The sequence below is a fragment of the Miscanthus floridulus genome, chromosome 15 (genome assembly GCF_019320115.1).
Source record: "Miscanthus floridulus cultivar M001 chromosome 15, ASM1932011v1, whole genome shotgun sequence".
NCBI lineage: Eukaryota > Viridiplantae > Streptophyta > Magnoliopsida > Poales > Poaceae > Miscanthus > Miscanthus floridulus.
Window position 1 is genome coordinate 45996442 of NC_089594.1, and position 19361 is coordinate 46015802.

Genomic DNA, 19361 nt, shown 5'->3' on the forward strand with positions numbered 1-19361 from the left:
ACTTGAAGTTGTAGGGGAAGAGTATCTCCTTCTTGTCGCGTTGGTTCACTAAGAAATTCATGAGATTTCTCTCAGGTTGAGGCTTATAATCCTTCGGGGGTTAGGGTGTTTGTATACGACATACGGATCAACGAACCAACATTATTATCCTTTCTCTTTCTAAGTTCTGTCATCTCATATCTGCATACATGAAAATTGTGAATATATACATTGTGAATATATAATAAAGAAATTATGAATATAGTAGAAAATAATCACACTTACAGACAATAGCAGCTAATGAGACTTTTGTCGAGAGAGTCCAGGTGGCATAGTTGGTGTAATTCTGAAGCTCGACATAGATAATGTCATTGCCATGGAAGTAATGGTGGTTTCTAATTCTGACAGAAAGATAGATTTGTCCCGCATCAGACGCCGACATGTACCACCCGTTTAGCAGGTACATTTGTGTACCCAGTTCACCTAATTTCTCTGGGTTGTATAGACTCTGGCCTGGTACAAATTTCTTGTAAGGATCCACTTCTGGAGCAGATGGTCCTTCAGCGAGCACTTCGGCAAGGTTCAAACCAGTGTCCTCATAAAACCAAGAAACGACTCATAGCCGCCTACCTCCTCCACTAAGTTTAAGTTTGAACCATATTCGTTAGGAACGACAAGGGGGGATTGATTGTTGCGATTGTTGTCCGAGTTGTGCAACACCTTTCCCTACTCTCTTCTTTTTTTGCGCCGCCTCATATGACTTGGTGAGAGAGCGGTCATAGTTCGATATCGGTTGTTTCGCGGCGCTCTTAAGAGAATCCCGTTTTTTTGTCCAACTTCTTTCTTAGCTGATCTGGAGGTAGGAAGAAGTATGATGGCTCCGGGTTCTCCCTCGCTCGTCGTGCCTGTTTTGCACCTTCAAAGAAATCTGTCACTTCTTTTTATATGCATCCTTTAATTCTGTTCACTTTTCTCATAAGATAGTTTTTGGGGAATAACTGGATGAGTATTGCTTTCTGCTTCTTTGCCGGCGGGCAGGGCAATGACTTTGTTTGTGGGGCGACCTCTTAGGGGCTGGCTTCCTTGGAGGCGGGGGAGGCGTTGGAGACCGCCTTGGAGGCAGTGCAGACTTTGGAGGCGGCGGAGGCATTGGAGACCTCGGCGGAGGAGTTGTGGACTTCCTTGGAGGCGGAGGAGTTGGAGATGGTGGGGCAGCAGTGCCTTCGAAGGCGTCATCATTGCCCTAGCACTATGATGGTCGGGAGAAGCAACAACTGGACTTTGGTTGGTGGAGGCCCTGCTTTGTGAGTACAAAAAATAATGAGATATAAGTAAATGCTTATTATTAGTCATGCCCATAGAAAATTATCAAAAAATTGTTTTGTTAACTTTTGTCCACACCTAATGTCTGCTGGCGGTGGAGCAGACGCCCTAGGGATAATGATGTAGCGCTTGCGCCATAGTATATATGCCTTCTCTGCTTCTCCTAGAGTCTTCTCTCCATCACCTCCAGGAATGTCAAGAGCTAGATCCTCATAACCTTTGCTCACTTTATCCACTGCGACCCTAGCATATCCAGGTTGTATTGGTGCCCCATGGATTCTTGGTGTCTTGGTAGGGTCTGGAGGAGTAAAAACACCGACAGCGACCTTGATTGTGTCATTCCCCCTTGGAACATGTAGCTCAATTGATGTCATTGGAGTAGTGACATCATCCACGGGAAGCGCAGTGCTACGTCATCTTGCTTTGGCAGCTCAGTGGAAGCACTGCTGCTTTTCAACTACTAGGGGGGCTAATATTAACATTCATTCCTGCTCTGATGCCTGCCTCTGGGCACTCATTGCTATCTGCACTTGCTTTCTGATTTCTTCCTGCATTCTTGCTTCCATTGCTTTTTCTCGCTCCTTTGCTTCAAGCACCATTTCCTCCAACATTGTCACCCGCGCTGCTTGCTCTCCTTGCTTCTCTATGGCTTCGGTAGGTTTCCCTGTCATTAGGGAAACCATGAACCCATAGTGTTGCGTCCTAAGCCTCTGGTTTGGCCAGTGTGTTCAGCAGTCCCGATGGCATACGTCAGCTCATCCTTCTCTCTATTGGGCTTGAACACACCAATCTCTTTAGCTTCTATAGCAAAAGCCAATCGGCGTGCTGCTGTTTTGAGTTTTTGCCCATACACTGCTAGACCGGTCTGTGGTCGAGTCTTCCCCCATGACCGAAAAACCCAATTCTTCGAGCGTGGGGCCACTTGGTGTTCTGGTTCGATCCCCTTGGCAATAATGTCCGCTTCCATTTTTTGCCACTTTGGAATGGCAGTATCGTAGCCACCTGATCCCATGTCATGGTGGTATACCTTTTTCGGGCATTCTCTTGGTTCCTTCTCACCCGTGCCTCACCCTCTGCTGATGTCTTACTCTACGAAATCATTCCAATAGGGCCTCTGTTTCGAGATCGGGCCCATAGCAGTATTGAAATTTGGCGTTTCGTTCTTCTTGATGTATGTGTTGTATAGGTGTTTCTTCCAAGTCTGAATTGTGTGGCCATCTTCTTCATAGCCCACGATCGAACTAGCTCCTTCAATTCATCATCGTTGATATCATCATAATCATCCGCTTGCAACGTGAAATGGGCAAGGATATCATTCCAGAGCAAATTCTTGTCAACATCAGAGACAAAACTAACATCAGGCTCATTGATCTTTTTCTTCCATTCACGGATACTGATCGGAATTCTGTCCCTTACAAGGTACCCACAGTGTTCCACGAATTTCCTTTTATGTGGACCAAGTGGTTCGCCTGTCTCGATGTTGAATTCCATATTATGTACCGGCCCTCCAGTGGTTTCTTCGGTCCTCGAACATTTTTGCTCTTCGCCGTTGTGGTCGCCGATCCAGAGGGCTACATATAAAAAAATAATAAATAAATATTTTGTACACAAAATATATACAATATTCACATATAATATATATTTAGTATATATACCTCGCCTGTATTTTCTTGCAAAACATTTTCTTGCTCATTTTCAAGAGCTAGGTATTGACTTCCGTCAACATCCTGCTCACCAGCATTGGCAATAATATTCATCATTTCTTCCTCCATGTTGTCTCCTGGGGCAGCCATATCTAAAAATTTAACAAAATTTAAGTCACATATATAAACAAGTCATATATATACAATAAGTCATATACAAATTTATCTAAGTCACATATATATAAACAAGTCATATATGTACACTAAGTCATAAACAAAATAAATCTAAGTCACATATAAACAAGTCATATAAACAAGTCATATATAAAATAAACATCATATGTAAACAAGTCATATATGTACAATAAGTCATATACAAAATAAATCAAGTCACATATAAACAAGTCATATATAAACAATTCATATATGTAAACAATCATATATGTCAACAAGTCATATATGTAAACAAGTCATATATGTAAACAAGTCATATATATAAACAAGTCATATATGTAAACAAGTCATATAAACGACGAATTCGCCCTAGCGAGAACGACGAATTCGCCCTAGCGAGAACGACGATTCGCCCGAATCGTCGTTCTCGCTAGGGCGAATCGTCGTTCTCGCTAGGGTATACAACAATGGGGCGTGTTGCTCGCATATACAACAACGGGGCGGCGTTGCTCGCATATACAACAACGGGGCGACGTTGCTCCGCATACAACACAACGAGGCGGCGTTGCTCCGCATACAACACAACGAGGCGGCGTTGCTCCGCATACAACACAACGAAGGGCGTTGCTCCGCATACAACACAACGAGCGTTGCTCCGCATACAACACAACGAGGCGTTCCTCTGCATATATCACATACAAACACATATCGACGTACGTAGGGGTCGCGGTGATGATCGACGTACGTAGGGGTCGCGGTGATGGGCGTCCGAGGCGGTGATGACGAGGGCGGTGTCGGTGGCTGGGCCGGGTGGCGTCGTGGCGGCGCAGCGTCGTGGCCGGCGGGCCAGGGTGGAGTCGTCAGGGCCACGCGCGCGCATCAGTGGCGGCGTGGCATCGGGCGCCAGGGGCGGCGTGGCGTCAGGGCTGGTATCCAGAGCAACCAATAGTTTCTTAGTATGCATCTCCTTTCCCACTGAGTATGCAAGCTGGTGATCGTGTTTTATCGACACAAAACAGTTTTAACATTGATGAGTTTTTCAAAGACCCCACACAAGACAATTCTTAGTTCTGTGCACCCATTGTGAGCAAGCTGCCAACTGATATTGGCAGCAGCATGACGAAGCTGCCCGCGTGTCATAGGTGGATTAAATTGAGCACGCTTGTCAAGTGGAAGGCTATAATGAGGGCTTAAAAGAGAGCAAGACTTATGTTTGATCCAGTGATTCTTGTCAGCCGTTCCATAAGAATGTCTATGTCGAAAAACGTCGAACAGTTGGCGTCCACCGACATCCACCCAACAACAGGAAGCAACAAAACAAGCAAGCTTAGTTACTCACAATGGCGTTGAAGAGGGTGGACTTGCCGATGTTGGGTAGCCCGACGATGCCCGCGTGGAGGCTCATGCTTATCCGTGCCACGCGGCCGGACGAGAACCGCTGAGCATGGCTAGCTTAACTCCAGTGCCGGGTGCTGGGGTACCACTGACGAGCCGCATGGGGGCGGAGTGCTGGGGTAGTGCTCCCCGCCGTCTCTCCCTCCGCATCCGCGGGTCATCGATTGGACCTCACTGCCGTAGCGGCCCCACCCGTCAGCTCCATCTCTCCCCTTCGCTCTGGCTGGGCTTCCGAGCCGGCCGGGTGACCGCGCTCCCCACCACTCGACTCAGCCTACGTCTGCGCGCCTCGCGCGTGACCGAGCAAACAGCGCCACGTCTATCCGGTCTCTGCTCCACCTCCTCCACCCTCGTCCACTCGTCCCGCTCACACCGAGTCACGGCCCCGCCATTGACGGGCCGCACGAGCTCCTCTGGACCGATAGGCAACAACCAACAAACTTGTCCAAATTGGGCCAGCCCATTGCGAGGTCGTGCCCCAACTAAGCCACGTTTTTAAGGCAGTCAGCCATCCGCGCAGGATGGTTTAGTCCCACCTCGCTCGCAGACCAACCAAGAACGCAGCATAAAAAGAACAGGTGAAGTGACAGCCATCGAACTACTGAACTACAATGCCTACTCTCACTCTTGTCACTTGGGCCAATTGGGCTACCACGGCCTGGTTAGGCTCCCTCCGTGGTCGAGCCCGACCTAGCTGCTGTTGGCACTTTGGCCCATGGCAACAATTTTTTTGCCCCAATTTATTTTAAAATAAAAAATTGATTTTTTTATATATCTGCACTTTGGCACGGTAGAGGAGCACAGAGAGGGAGGACGAGGAGGCGTGGCGGGAGAGGAGCCTCCGTGCGACGGCGGCGGCCATGGTGGTAAAACCATAGCTGGAGGGGATAGTGGACGGGGGCAATGGTGGAATGAATGCGGAAGCGAAGTGTGTGTGGGGATCCGAATTTAAAGCTGCTTGACGGCGAGAGGTTTAAGCCCAGTGGGGTTTGGGTTGTGAATGGGCCTAAAGTGGCATTCATGAACCGGATCTGATGAGCAATCCAGAAAGCCCAACTGGTGAAAGCATAAAAAGGGAATTTCAGCGGTTCAGGATGTGCATGAATTTCAACTGAGTTAAACTTCAGGTTCAGAACTTACTCGTACTACTATTCGATACATTGCAAAAAAAACCATAACTTCTTATGCCCAGTACGTAAACCTACAATACAAACTACAAGTTCTTATGACCTCGTGTCTTTTTTTTTGCAACATGTCTCAAAAATAGTTCTAAGTTTTTGAAATTTACTCAACTTCATCTGCACTGCCAATTGTGTGTCTCCATTGCCCTTTTCTTTGTTTTATAAAAAAATGTCCTTTTCTTTTTTGTGAGGAATAGAGATTTTCTTATTGGATACCTGAATTTCAAAAAAAAAAGTGCACAATGCACAAAAGGTCATCTACCAGGCTGGTGTATATTTTTCAACCAATATACTATAGCACATGAATCGGTTTCCGAACCATGCTGTATCTGTATATCTCACTTCGATGTATCTATTGCATTACAATATCTGTAAGAAGCCCAAGCTACAACAGTAAAGTAATAAAAAAAGACCAAAAAAAGTCAAAACTGTATGAAGGCGAGGTACAAAGCACTTGTGCACTGCTACAGTCTGTCTGAACCTCACTGTATCGAACTGCAAAATGCTGCAGTGACTGAACAAATTGAGACTGTTTGGGTCTTTGGTGGAAAAGAATGAAAGAATCTGCACAGATTGATTTGTCCCGCTTAGGAAATGTTTTCAAGGTTAGGATACACTGCTGCGGAAGGTTTGATGTGTGATAGCCGTGCTAGGAGCTGCTCTGGGAGCTCGTCGTATGTGTTTGCCTGCAGGTGCAACGCAACAGTCAGAAAACAAGCATTTGGCAGAGAAGTCACTGAACTAGAGCCGGAAAGAAACAAAGATTGTCTATGGGGGTTTCATTTACCTGTATAAGAAACGCCATGTCAACTACCAAGGTGGTAACAACACCAAACACCAAGCCCAGTACCCCATTGGCTACCGCAGATGAACCAATATCTACATCCACCTACAGAATTGTCACGGTGTAAGAATGTATTCATCATAGGTTTGTAGTCCGTGCATGACCAAAAAGAATGCGACGTTCTACTTGTTCAATCTGAATTCAACTGAACCATGTTCACACATGACCAATAGAATGTATTTCGCTGTTCATCAACTAAAAGAATTTAAATTGGAACTATTACTGATGAAGGGACTTACTTCTATGTCGTCAGGACCACGCAAATAGCTGCAATCCACGGCTTTCCCCAGTAAGTAAGGTGTGCTTCCAACACTTTGCCGCACTATCCAAGACCCCTGGAGAATTTGAACGTGCTAAAGTGAGAACGGATTACAAAGAACACTTTGAATGACTTCACACTGGAACAGACCTTTGGAACAGAGGGGATAAGCTTCAGTCTGCTGTTTCGGAAATCATCATCACCATCGGCAAAACGCTGCAACAGTGATCCTTTCTCCAAGGAATTTGAGACAAAATAAAGGACCAAGCTGTAATGACTTGGTCCAGGAATCTGCAGGAGAACAGTGACTTAAAGAGCATAACCTAAGTATAGAAGAAAAATCAGCAATAGGAACAAACTTGGAAGAAATCCATAAGTTTATCATTCAATTCTCAAAATTAGTTCAGAAAGTGATAAATAACAATCACGCAAAAAATGTCTGTCATAAGTAAATTTTCAATGTATTCGCACCTGCTCTTGTTTGTCATGTTTATGAACTACTCTGTATGATTTATGAATCAAATACCAATTAGTCATTTAAAAAAACATGCAGATTGTTGTGCAAGGCACCAATTTATCTTTATTTTCTTTTGTGCTCTGTGCGGTCACGTTTCTGTGAGAAAAGATCCAAGCAGGACAGAAAGAAAAGAACATGGAGGGATTTTTAGAACAGGAGCTTACTTGTATGTTTACCAGGAAAGTGAGCATTCCCTTATCAGCAACAACCTACATTAGTAAAGGTTCAGTTGAAATCATCATGTAGCAGAAGCACTGTATTAGTTAGGAGCAGGAACACTAATCTAAATCCATATGCAACAATGGTATTTTATTTGAAAGGAAAGTTTTGGTTGAACCAACAGTCCTCCGAGACAATGGTATTCTACTATTCCAAGTTTGCATTGCGGTTACAGAAAAAGTGGGCTAAGATAGGAATGTGCCATTAAGCAACCATGACAGGTTTTGTGACCTGAGCCGCAGATCCTTTTCCGCCTAGCAACGTGATCCATACGCTTGGTGTCCTTAAACCAGTCAATCACTACAGTGTCGTTTTATTTTTATTTGGTAATAATTATCTAATCGTTGACTAATTAGACTCAAAACGTTCGTCTCGCAAAGTACAACCAAACTGTTCAATTAGTTTTTGATTTCGTCAACATTTAGTACTCTATGCATATACCGCAAGTTTGATGTGACGGAGAATTTTTTTTACATAGTTTCAAAGTTGGAATTTGGTGGAACTAAACAGGACCCAGCTTTATTTGCCACGCCACAGCACAGGCCCACAGCAAAATTGTCCTCTCACATCGATTCCTCCTCCACCCCTCGCTAGCTAGCCTTTCCGTTGCTAGCTAGCAGTAGCAGGCCCTCGGTTATCATCCCGTGCCATGCCGGCCGCAGTAGCTTCCAAATGCATTCGAATTAAAGATGTCTATGCATGAACTATACGTAGTACACCCTTGCGCGGCGCCATAATGCATGGCATAATGCCATGTGGCTATAGTAGTGTAGTGTATCTTTTATTTGGAAATAAACAAAAATCGCAGCACCACAGCACAGGCACAGCACATGGCAGACGAGACCGCGCCGGCGGACGCCAACGCCCCACTACCCCGGCCGGCCGCCTATAAATAGACCTCGCCACATGGCCATGTCTCTATCACTCTTCTCCATCATCCCAGAATCGCTCACCACCTGATAAGCTTAATTTTGGTGCGGTTGACGCGCACGATATAGCTAGCTACACCCCTTGAGGTGAATCGAACCACCACCCCTTGAGGTGAATCGAACCACCATAGCAAATTGAAGACGATGGTTCACCGGCCGGCTGTAGCCGATCGTCGGGCCCAGGTCGTGGACCAGCCGGCCGCGGCGAGAGACGCTCACCACGTAGAAAACGATTTTTAGCAACGGATCGATTTTTTTAGGGGCGGCTGATGATGGAGCCGTCCCTACAGTGGTGTGCTCGGGTGCCCAGACACCAGCCGCCCCTACAAATGGAACAGCAGGGGCGGCTGGTGTTACGAGCCGCCTCTACAAATAGGGTTTGATTTGTAGGGGCGGCTCAATCACCAGTCGCCCCTGGAAATTATATTTGTAGGGGCGGCTGGTGATTGAGCCGCCCCTAAAAATGGCTCCGTATTTATAGCTCCTATTTGTAGGGGCGGCTCAATCACCAGCGGCCCCTACAAATGGCCCCCATATAAAACTGAGGCAGCACCTTCTTCCTCCTCGGGTCACTCACTCCAATCCGTGAAAGAAAGGTATGGAGGCTTTGGGCACCTCCCAAAAATTGCTCTACTAAGGGGGGAAGGTTTTGGTCTCAAATCCTTTGGTGGAGAGGTTGTAGAAGGTAAGAAAATGCTATTCCATACTTTTTTTTTGAAGTTTTAATGGTTTATTAGTGAATAATTAGAGTTTTGTTTTTCTCTCTTCTATGGTGCTTGAGCTATTTATGAGCAAATTAGACCCAACTTTTAAATGTACTAGGATAAATTAGGGAGGGGAACAAGACCATACCCTTATTTGGTCCATGTTTCTTGATTTTAGTGAACCATTAGTTAGTTTTATGGATGTTTCATGTGCATGTGATCTAGATCTAGGGTTTGGTTTTTTTATTAATTTTGTTTTTGTAAATTTATGTTTGATAAAATTGGACTAGGGTTTGCACGAAAGATATTGGATAAAGTATAATTATTGCTAATTGTTGTCTTTGAAATTGTTTATTGTAATCAATAAATATGTATTTTAATTATTTATGGATAAATGGGCCATTAATTAATTTTTCTCTACCATGGTGTGTTTGTATGCTTCATGTAATTATATTAGATTTATATTCATATATATCTGAGGTATATACAATTATTCTCAAATAATTATTACTTTGATTAATTTTTATATATATCTGAATAAGTAGTCCTTTAATGTTTGTTTTGTTGTTGTTGTAAAAGATGGAGTACAGGAACTCTTGGATGTATGGTTCGTTAAGGTTCAAGGCAGGTTTCCGTGAAGAGGTGGATAAATTTATTGAAGCCGCAACGAAACATGCAACGACATTGAAAGAGAATAAGGATACAATTATTTGACCCTGTAAAGATTGCAAAAACCGTATGGCATGGACAGATGTGACTATCATCATATCATATTTGATTATACGAGGATTTGTTGAGGACTACACAGTGTGGATTCATCATGGTAAAACGGTTATTGTTAACGACGAGGATGAGGAGGAATACGACGATGAAACCATAGAATCCCTGTCCCAATATTCAGCCGAGCTTGATGCACAAATGGATTTCGAGTTTGGCAATGAACAAGGTGGTGATGCTGGTGGTTGGGATGGTAACGACAAAGGTGGTGCCAATAATGATGGTGGAGCACATGTCGGAGTTGAAGATGATTTAGATGACATGATTCGAACCCTTGGACCAGAGATTTTACTAAATAGCCCAAAAGGTCTAGAAAATTTGGAAACAGTGACAAAAGCATCGAAGGAGACTATGTATGGTATTGAAAAGGGTTGTCCGACACATTGGACATTGCTACGTTTCGTGCTTGAGCTGCTCATCCTGAAGGCTAAGTATGGCTGGTCAAACTGTAGTTTCAATGATCTATTGCATCTCCTGTCATGGGTGCTGCCACAACCAAACTCAGTTCTCGCCAACACATACCAAGCGAAGAAGATCATAAGTCCATTGACAATGGGCGTTGAAAAAATACATGCATGCCCCAACTACTGTATACTTTTTCGTGGTGAAACGTTCAAGTCATTGGATAAATGTCCCCGGTGTGGGGCTAGCCGGTACAAGAACAATGACCTTTACGGTGGGGACGAACCATCCACGGGGAAAAAGAGGAATAAGAAGGGTACAAAAAAGGTGGTACAAGAATCTTAGCCCCCAGAGGACACTCCATTAGGCAACGATGCAAAGCAGAGAAGAATTCATGCCCTGGTAATATGGTACCTGCTAGTGACCGACCGCTTGAGACGTATGTTCCTAAACCCTAAAGAAGCCGCACTCATGACATGGTGGGATGATGAGCGCAAGGTGGATGATGATAAGATTGCACACCCGATTGATTGTAGTCAGTGGCAAAGGTTTGATGAGAAGCACAAAGAATTCAGCGATGACCCAAGGAATGTATGGTTTGGCCTGAGCACCGATGGAATGAATCCCTTCAATGAGAGGATGAGCAACCACAGCACATGGCCAGTGATCTTGACCATGTACAACATCCCAACATGGTTGTGTCAGAAGAGAAAGTACCTTCTCCTCACTATTCTTATTTCTGGCCCTAAACAACCAGACATTGATATAGACATGTTCCTCGAGCCCTTGATGTAAGAAATGGAGAGACTATGGAGGCATGGGGAGCAGATATACGATGCGTTCCGAAAGGAGGACTTCATATGTAGAGCAATAATATTTGTTACTACCAATGATTACCCCACACTGTTTGCTTTGTCTAGACAGATCAAAGGGAAGACGGGATGCTTGGTTTGCTTGGATGGTAGTTTACCTAAGGAACCGACGCTTCTTAAAGACAAGTCACAAGTACCGTAGCAAATTGTTCTTTAGATTTTATGACAACGCCCCGGAGATTGAACCCCCTCTGGAGAGACGTCATAACGGAGAACATGTGTACAGAATGGTGAAAAACATACGCGTCGTCTATGGAAAGAAGAATCCGGATGGGACGAACAGAGATAGAAGCACACCTCCTATCGAAGGCGTACCTTTCAAGAAACAATCGATCTTCTTTCAGTATCTGCCTTATTGGCTAGACTTGGAGGCCCCCCATACCATTGATGCTATGCACGTGTAGAAGAATGTCTTTGAGAGTCTCATTGCTACCTTGATGGACACAGACAAGTCAAAGGATGGTCTGAAAGCACGGAAAGACATGGTGCAGCTAAACATGATACCACAGCTTCACCCGGTACCTGAGGCTAATGGAAAATACACTCTGCCCGCGGCGTGCTTCAACCTAACACCAGATGAGAAGAGAGCTATATGCACTTTCCTGAGGGGGATCAAAGTCCCGACTGGGTTTTTAGCAAATGTGAAGAAGCTAGTGTCGATGAAGGACTTGTCAATAACACACTGCAAGGCTCACGATTGCCATGTGATGCTGACAGTGTTTCTACCTATTGCAATCAGGGCTATAAAGCCAAAGTTCTTGAAAATGGCCATCACCCGCATGTGCTACTTCTTTTTAAAGATCTCACAGAAGATGATTGGCAAGGAAGAGCTGAGTGACCTACATGAATTTGTGGTGGAGACACAAAACCAACTAGAGATGTGTTTACCTCCTGCTTTTTTGATATAATGCCACATCTTATGATTCACATGGTTCATCAGATACAGGCGCTTAGCCCTTGCTACTTGCATGAAATGTGGTCCTATGAGCGGTTCATATCAGTTTTAAGTCGATACGTGCATAATCGAGCATACCCAGAGGGCTCCATGATAGAGGGTTACAGTACTGAAGAAGTCATCGAGTGCTGTCAAGAGTACCTAAAAGTACAGAAAGGGATTGGTAAACCCGATTCTCGTCACAAGGGTAGGCTGGCTGGGAAGGGCACCAGTGGTAGAAAAGTGTTTATCGACCATGATTACAAAGAGGTGAGTCAGGCGCATTATAGTGTCTTGCAGAGTACACAACTGATGCAACTGTATATTGATGAACACTTGGCTATCATTATGGCGGAGAGAAATGGCCGTTTGGATGATTGGGTCATGAAACAGCACAAGCAACGACTAACTATATGGTTGAAGGACCAAAACATACCGCCTGAAGAAACCATAGACTCTATTACCATTAGTAGGTTGGCGGAGGGGCCATCGAGACAAGTGACATCTTGGAATGCTTATGACATCAATGGGTACACGTACTATACCCACGCAAAGGATAGTAAATATGTGAACCAAAACAGCGGCGTTCGAATAGTGGCTCTCGATGGATTAGGGCGAAAGATCCAATACTTTGGCATCATTGAAGAAATATGGGAACTTGACTATGGAAGGGATATAATGGTGGCCCTATTTTAATGCCGCTGGATCAAACAACACCAACTGAATGAGATCAGATTGAGAGTCCTGGACCTCGAGAATCTAGGCTACCAAGATGACCCTTGGGTGCTCGCTTCACGTGTCACACAAGTTTTCTATATGTCTGACCCACAAAGTAACCTCTCCCCAAAGAAGAAGACAAAGCATGTGGTTGCCTCTGGGAAACAATATATTATTAGAGTTGATGGCGTGGACGATGTTGAAGCTTACAATAACTATGATGAGATGCCGCTATTCACAGACTTTCCTAAGAAGATCAGTGTTGTGGAAAAGAACCTCCCCAAAGATATAATGCCATGGGAATGAAAAGGTGTCAAGGGGAAAGTCGTTACAGTGGGCTAGCTAGTTGTTGAACGTGGAGTGTTTGTGTAAGTGTGTGTTTGTAAGGCTTCATTTGTGCATGCGTGTGAGACTATATATTTATGTACGTGTGTAAGACTACATATTTTTGTATGTGTGTGAGACTACATTTTATGCATGTGTGTGAGACTACCCTTTGCAACATCTAGATGCACTACTACACAAACTTTAATGGAGGCGGGCGTTTTTGATTTTCCGCAGCGGGCAAAGCCGTCCGCCGCGGCCTAGAGGCCACGGTAAATCGTGGCTTAACCGCGGCGGGCGGCTTTGCCCGCCGCGGTTAACCGATTTACCACGGCGGGCGGTGTAACGTGCCCGCCGCGGTAAATATGACTCTATTTGAACATCCACTCTATTGCAACATCCAAAAGTCATTTAGAGTTCATAATACTAGAGTCAAAGTGTTGTTTTTTCATTTGACCAAATTTGACTTGGTCAAACTTGCTCAAATGAGACACTACATGACCTTAGATGAAAAAACTCTGAATACCAAATTTGATCATCTCAGCAAGATCTACAATTGTTACATAGCTTATTTTCCCATTTGAGAAAGTTTTATCAAACACTAGTCACAAATTCTTGAATCTCATATAGGCTTTCTGAAACTATGTCACACACTTATGAAATTTGAACTATATTTTGTTTAAACTTTCTCAAATGAAAAAATGGACTATATAAGTATTGTAGATCTTGATGAGCTGAACAAACTTGGTATTCAAAACTTTTCAATTTGAGATAACCTAGGGTTCCGAAAACTAGTTTGTAGGCGTTGAAATTTAAAAATCACAAATCTGAACCATCCAAACTTTCTCAAATGGAAAGTTGACCAAAACAATAATTGTAGATATTGATTCGTTTAACAAACTTGGTATTCAAAACTTTTCAATTTGAAGTCATTTAGAGTTCATAATACTAGAGTCAAAGTGTTATTTTTTCATTTGACCAAATTTGACTTGGTCAAACTTGCTCAAATGAGACACTACATGACCTCAGATGAAAAAACTCTGAATACCAAGTTTGATCATCTCAGTAAGATCTACAATTGTTACATAGCTCATTTTTCCATTAAATAAAGTTTTATCAAACACTAGTCACAAATTCTTGAATCTCATATAGACTTTCTGAAACTATGTCACACACTTGTGAAATTTGAACTACATTTTGTTCAAACTTTCTCAAATAAAAAAATGGACTATATAAGTATTGTAGATCTTGATGAGCTGAACAAACTTGGTATTCAAAACTTTTCAATTTGAGATAACCTAGGGTTCCAAAAACTAGTTTGTAGGCGTTGAAATTTAAAAATCATAAATCTGAACCATCCAAACTTTCTCAAATGGAAAGTTGACCAAAACAACAATTGTAGATATTGATTCGTTTAACAAACTTGGTATTCAAAACTTTTCAATTTGAAGTCATTTAGAGTTCATAATACTAGAGTCAAAGTGTTGTTTTTTCATTTGACCAAATTTGACTTGGTCAAACTTGCTCAAATGAGACACTACATGGCCTCAGATGAAAAAACTCTGAATACTAAGTTTGATCATCTTAGCAAGATCTACAATTGTTACATAGCTCATTTTCTCATTTGAGAAAGTTTTATCAAACACTAGTCACAAATTCTTGAATCTCAGACTTTCTGAAACTATGTCACACACTTGTGAAATTTGAACTACATTTTGTTTAAACTTTCTCAAATGAAAAAATGGACTATATAAGTATTGTAGATCTTGATGAGCTGAACAAACTTGGTATTCAAAACTTTTCAATTTGAGAAAACCTAGGGTTCCAAAAACTAGTTTGTAGGCGTTGAAATTTAAAAATCACAAATTTGAACCCTCCAAACTTTCTCAAATGGAAAGTTGACCAAAACAACAATTGTAGATATTGATTCGTTTAACAAACTTGGTATTTAAAACTTTTCAATTTGAAGTCATTTAGAGTTTATAATACTAGAGTCAAAGTGTTGTTTTTTCATTTGACCAAATGCATTTGTAGGGGCGGCTAGATCAGGAACCGCCCCTACAAATGGACAAATGGATTTGTAGGGGCGGCTAGATCAGGAACCGCCCCTATAAATAGGAGGGAGTATAAATAGGAGAACCGACGCACGGGAGTCAGTCTGGGCGCTGTCTTCTTCACCGACGCCGTCAGGCTGCCCGCGCGCCTAGGGTTTCCGCCGCTAGTCCCATGCCCGCCCCCGCGCCCTCGCCCGCCCCCAACGCCCGGCGCTCAGCGTCCTGCACCCGGCACCCAGCGCTCGCCCCCGCGCGCCGACCCCCGGCGTCCCGCGCCCGACCCCTGGTGCCCTCCCCCACGCGCCGGCCGACCCCCGGCGTCCCGCGCCTAGCCCCTGGCGCCCGCCTCCGCACGCCGACACCTGCACCCGGTCCCCGGCGCCCACCCCCGCGTGCCGACCCCCAGCGTCCCACGCCCGGCCCCCGATGCCCTCCCCCACGCGCCGACCCCCAGCGTCCTCCCACGCCCGACCCCCGGCGCCCGCCCCCACACGCCGACGACTCGTTTTCAGGTATTCATCATGCCCTAGAGAGTCCTTTAAACATCTAGAACAACTCCTTTTGGCCTCTTCCTTGCTGTGATTGATGAATTTATAGTTACTGTGTCATTTTGTTCATTGTTATTGCCAATTGAATAGTATCTGGGCCGTATCCCAGGCGCCTTTTGAATTGGGCGATTAGCTTGTGCCGTTTTGATCATTGGTCGTCAGCTTATGGCGTTTTAACTTGGTACTCCTATATAATTACCATTTCACTGTCAGCGCTGCAAATTGACAAATTAGTGGCCGATAGTCTTGGTGCTACCTTTTAGTTGTCCGTGCTTCTGAGGTTGCTACATTTTAGTGTAGTCGGGTCCATGAAGCATGAAGTAATCAGAACTTAGCATGAATCAGATGCAGAGATTGGAATAGCTGTATGCCATTGTTTTCCTTATGAGCTTTTCTGTCTTTGTCACTAGATGTGTAGGTTCATGGCTAGAAACGGATAATGATCTTGTCAGGTCATCTGCCCTGCCAAGATCTGGTTTTCTTATTCATAAATACATATGTTGCTGCATTTGTGTAAAAAGGAGACGCTTATTCACAAACTATATGATTTGATTTAGCTGTATTTGTACTTCTTTACTTAAAGTTGTATTTGATTTGCTGTCTGTCTTAAATTCAGAACTCTTTTATCCCTATATGTGCTACATATGTATGAATTTGGTTTTTGTTTGACAACTTTAGCTCAATCATATTCTGTGTTTCAGCCTCTACATATGGCTCTCTATCTCTTCAAGTTACTTTTTATATGCCCTTTTATATATATGTCTCCATTATATCTGTTTTTATTTCGAGCATGAATTTTGAATCAACTGGCCTTCGTTCATCTTAATCTAAAACTTCACGAGTCAAGATATGTGCATGCGTTACTTTCTAACTCTCATCTCCACGCCATGTATATATTTAAAATTTATCTCTTCTTTCCCACCAAATCTAGTGTCAAATTTCATTGTCAGATTTGGCCTTCTAGATATGCTTGTGGTGCTATAGCTGAGAGAACCTGGGTTTTAGAACTGTTGATATAACTGTGAATTTTGTATTCAATTAAGTTTGTTATGTACAAAATAGGAAGCTTTTAATTGTGTCATATGCTCATAGCTACAATATGGTAGCTATCTTTTTAGTTTATGTGATACACGTCATCCTGCATAAAGCATCTCCTGCACAAATTTGTCAATAACACTTGCCAGCTATGTGCCATTGTCTTGGCATAGATCTAGTCATGTCCTATTGAGAAGATGCTTCGATCTTAGCCAAGTTTGGTGGGCAAAGCCGAAAGCCCTTTACTAGATTGATTCCTGTGCATGACCCCTCGGAATGCCTTAATAGTTTTTAGGCACCAGCTGGCTAACACATCATGGACTAACAAACTGACTAGGAGTCTAGGAATCCTAGACTTCCTAAAGATAGCAAGAGATGACATACCAACTATAAAACTCAATATTATAGGCCCTAAAGTATCTAATAGTGTTCAAATGAATATAAATTATTCATTTAACTAAATTATATATCATTCGGTTCTATTGTTACACTACAATTAAATTATTTAACTACTTGCAGCGCCTGACTAGTCCTTGCTACTTGATTGATTTAATAGTTATTATTGTTTTGTTACTTCACTGCTCTATTGCTTCTAAAAATTCAGATTAAACCCATTTTCAGTGAACTGCTCATTTCAGTCAACAGTTTATATAGTTTGCTTTGTTCTTCCCCAACAGATACATGTAGTTTGCTATTCCTAGCTACATTCTATGGTTGCTGGCTTGCTGCTGTCCTAAACTACAATTCAGTACTATTAACTATATATTTTTATATGGTTCAGATTTTCATCTGTCAAATGTGCAGCTTGAGGGCATAGGATGAGTGGGCCACTGCTGTTTTTTGGCTATTTTTGCTAACAGCCGCTGCTCTATGTTTGCTAAGCAGTTGTTGTTGCTTTTTTGCCAAATCTCCCCTCTCCTCTCACCTCCTTTGTTTTGCCGATGATGAAATTGCACAAGTCCAAACATTATATGGAATATGAGCTGATGATCAAGAACTTGTGAGGAACTTAGCATCATTACTAGCCCTTTTCCTCTCTTCTCTTCTCTGTTATGATGCCACTATGCTCTAAGTTCATGATCAAATGATGATTGACATGTTTCTGAGGCGTCTTTTTCTGCTGTCTTCCTCTCCTATGAATTTGGAAGATCCAGCTCTTTAGCTGTCTTACTCTATCTAACATGTTGTCATACCATCACAGCAACTTTTCCATTCTTATCAGCATGATCTGGTAACTTTAATTCTTGACACATCTGAGCCTCCATAACAGTTACCTCAGCACCCTCTTCTTGCTGACCTTCATGCTAGTGCCAGAAAGTTCCTTAGTTCATGCTGCATTTTCTTGGTCGATCATCTTCTTGGTCGGTCGGTCTCTCTAGCTAGCTAAAGCTACTAGTATTGCTATGTACTGCTACTGGAGTACTGCTAATGCCTCCAGCTGTAGTTGTGAACTTCATGTGTGATGATATGGTTGCCTAGCAGCTTGCTCGTCCTTGCTTAATGAACTTGGGATTTTAATCAGCCAGCCGGCTACATCTACATCAATTTGGTGAAATTAATCTTCTTGTTTAATTTCTAGCTTGCTGCTGATCTACTAGTTGCGTGCTTGGGGGCATAGGACCAGTGGGCCACTACTATTTTTTGGCTATTTTTGCCATCAGCTACTGCTCTATGTTTGCTAAGCAGCTGTTGCTTTTTTTTGCCAAATCTCCCCTCTCCTCTCATCTCCTTTGTTTTGCCAATGATGAAATTGTCCAAGTCCATACATTATATGGAATATGAGCTGATGATCAAGAACTTGTGAGGAACTTAGCATCATTAGCAGCTGCCCCTACATTACATTCTCCTCTCTTCTCTGTTATGATGCCTTGATGCTCCAAGTTCAAGATCAGATGATGATTGACATGTTTCTGAGGCCTTAGCCACTGCTACTTCTCTTTTTTTATATTGTTGTTTTATAGGACTACTTTGGTTTATAGACCTTTTTGATTTCTTATACCTTCTCGCGTACCTAAAGCACACTTTCTTGCATCTTTTAGAACAAAGCACGAAATAATGTCGTGGACAATAGACAGTGCAGCTCGATGCCCCGAGCATGACGAGCAGCCAACCCTTGAGGAGCAAGCACTAGAGGACCAGCTTACTCAGGAACAGTTCGATAACGAGGTAGAAAAGGATCTAGAAGTGATGCTTACTCAGGAGAAGTGTGACGAGGAGGAAGGCCCCAAAGGAGAGGCTGCTGAAGGCGAAGAAGAAGAGGATGATGAGTCAAAAGAGGGATATGAAAGTCCCGAGGATCCTTTCCCACCTGAAGCAAGAAGGAGGCCAACGGAGGAAGATTTGGACAAGGATTTTGACCCAAACGAGGAGGTAGGGAAGAAGCCTTAGCTTGTAAATTTTGCTAAAGCTTTGGCTGTGTTACCTCTGCTAACACTTTGACCTGTCCTATATACAGGTCCCTCCTGAAACTCAAAAAAGACGACGTCGACGTTCGCGACATCTCGCTGGACAAGACAGAGTAGAGGAAAGGA

At 43.3% G+C, this 19361-nt stretch overlaps 1 protein-coding gene across 1 annotated transcript; it reads right to left on the bottom strand.

Moving 5' to 3' along the window:
* Positions 1–6248: 6248 nt before the first annotated feature.
* On the bottom strand, positions 6249–8469 carry LOC136507455 (protein ENHANCED DISEASE RESISTANCE 2-like). Its single transcript, XM_066502172.1, has 7 exons — positions 8433–8469; positions 7766–7834; positions 7480–7526; positions 6949–7089; positions 6779–6874; positions 6483–6584; positions 6249–6381 (listed from the first exon to the last, which is right to left on the bottom strand). The coding sequence occupies exons 1-7, from the start codon at positions 8467–8469 to the stop codon at positions 6283–6285; spliced, it is 591 nt and encodes a 196-aa protein (XP_066358269.1). The 3' UTR covers positions 6249–6282.
* Between the last annotated feature and the right edge of the window lie 10892 nt (positions 8470–19361).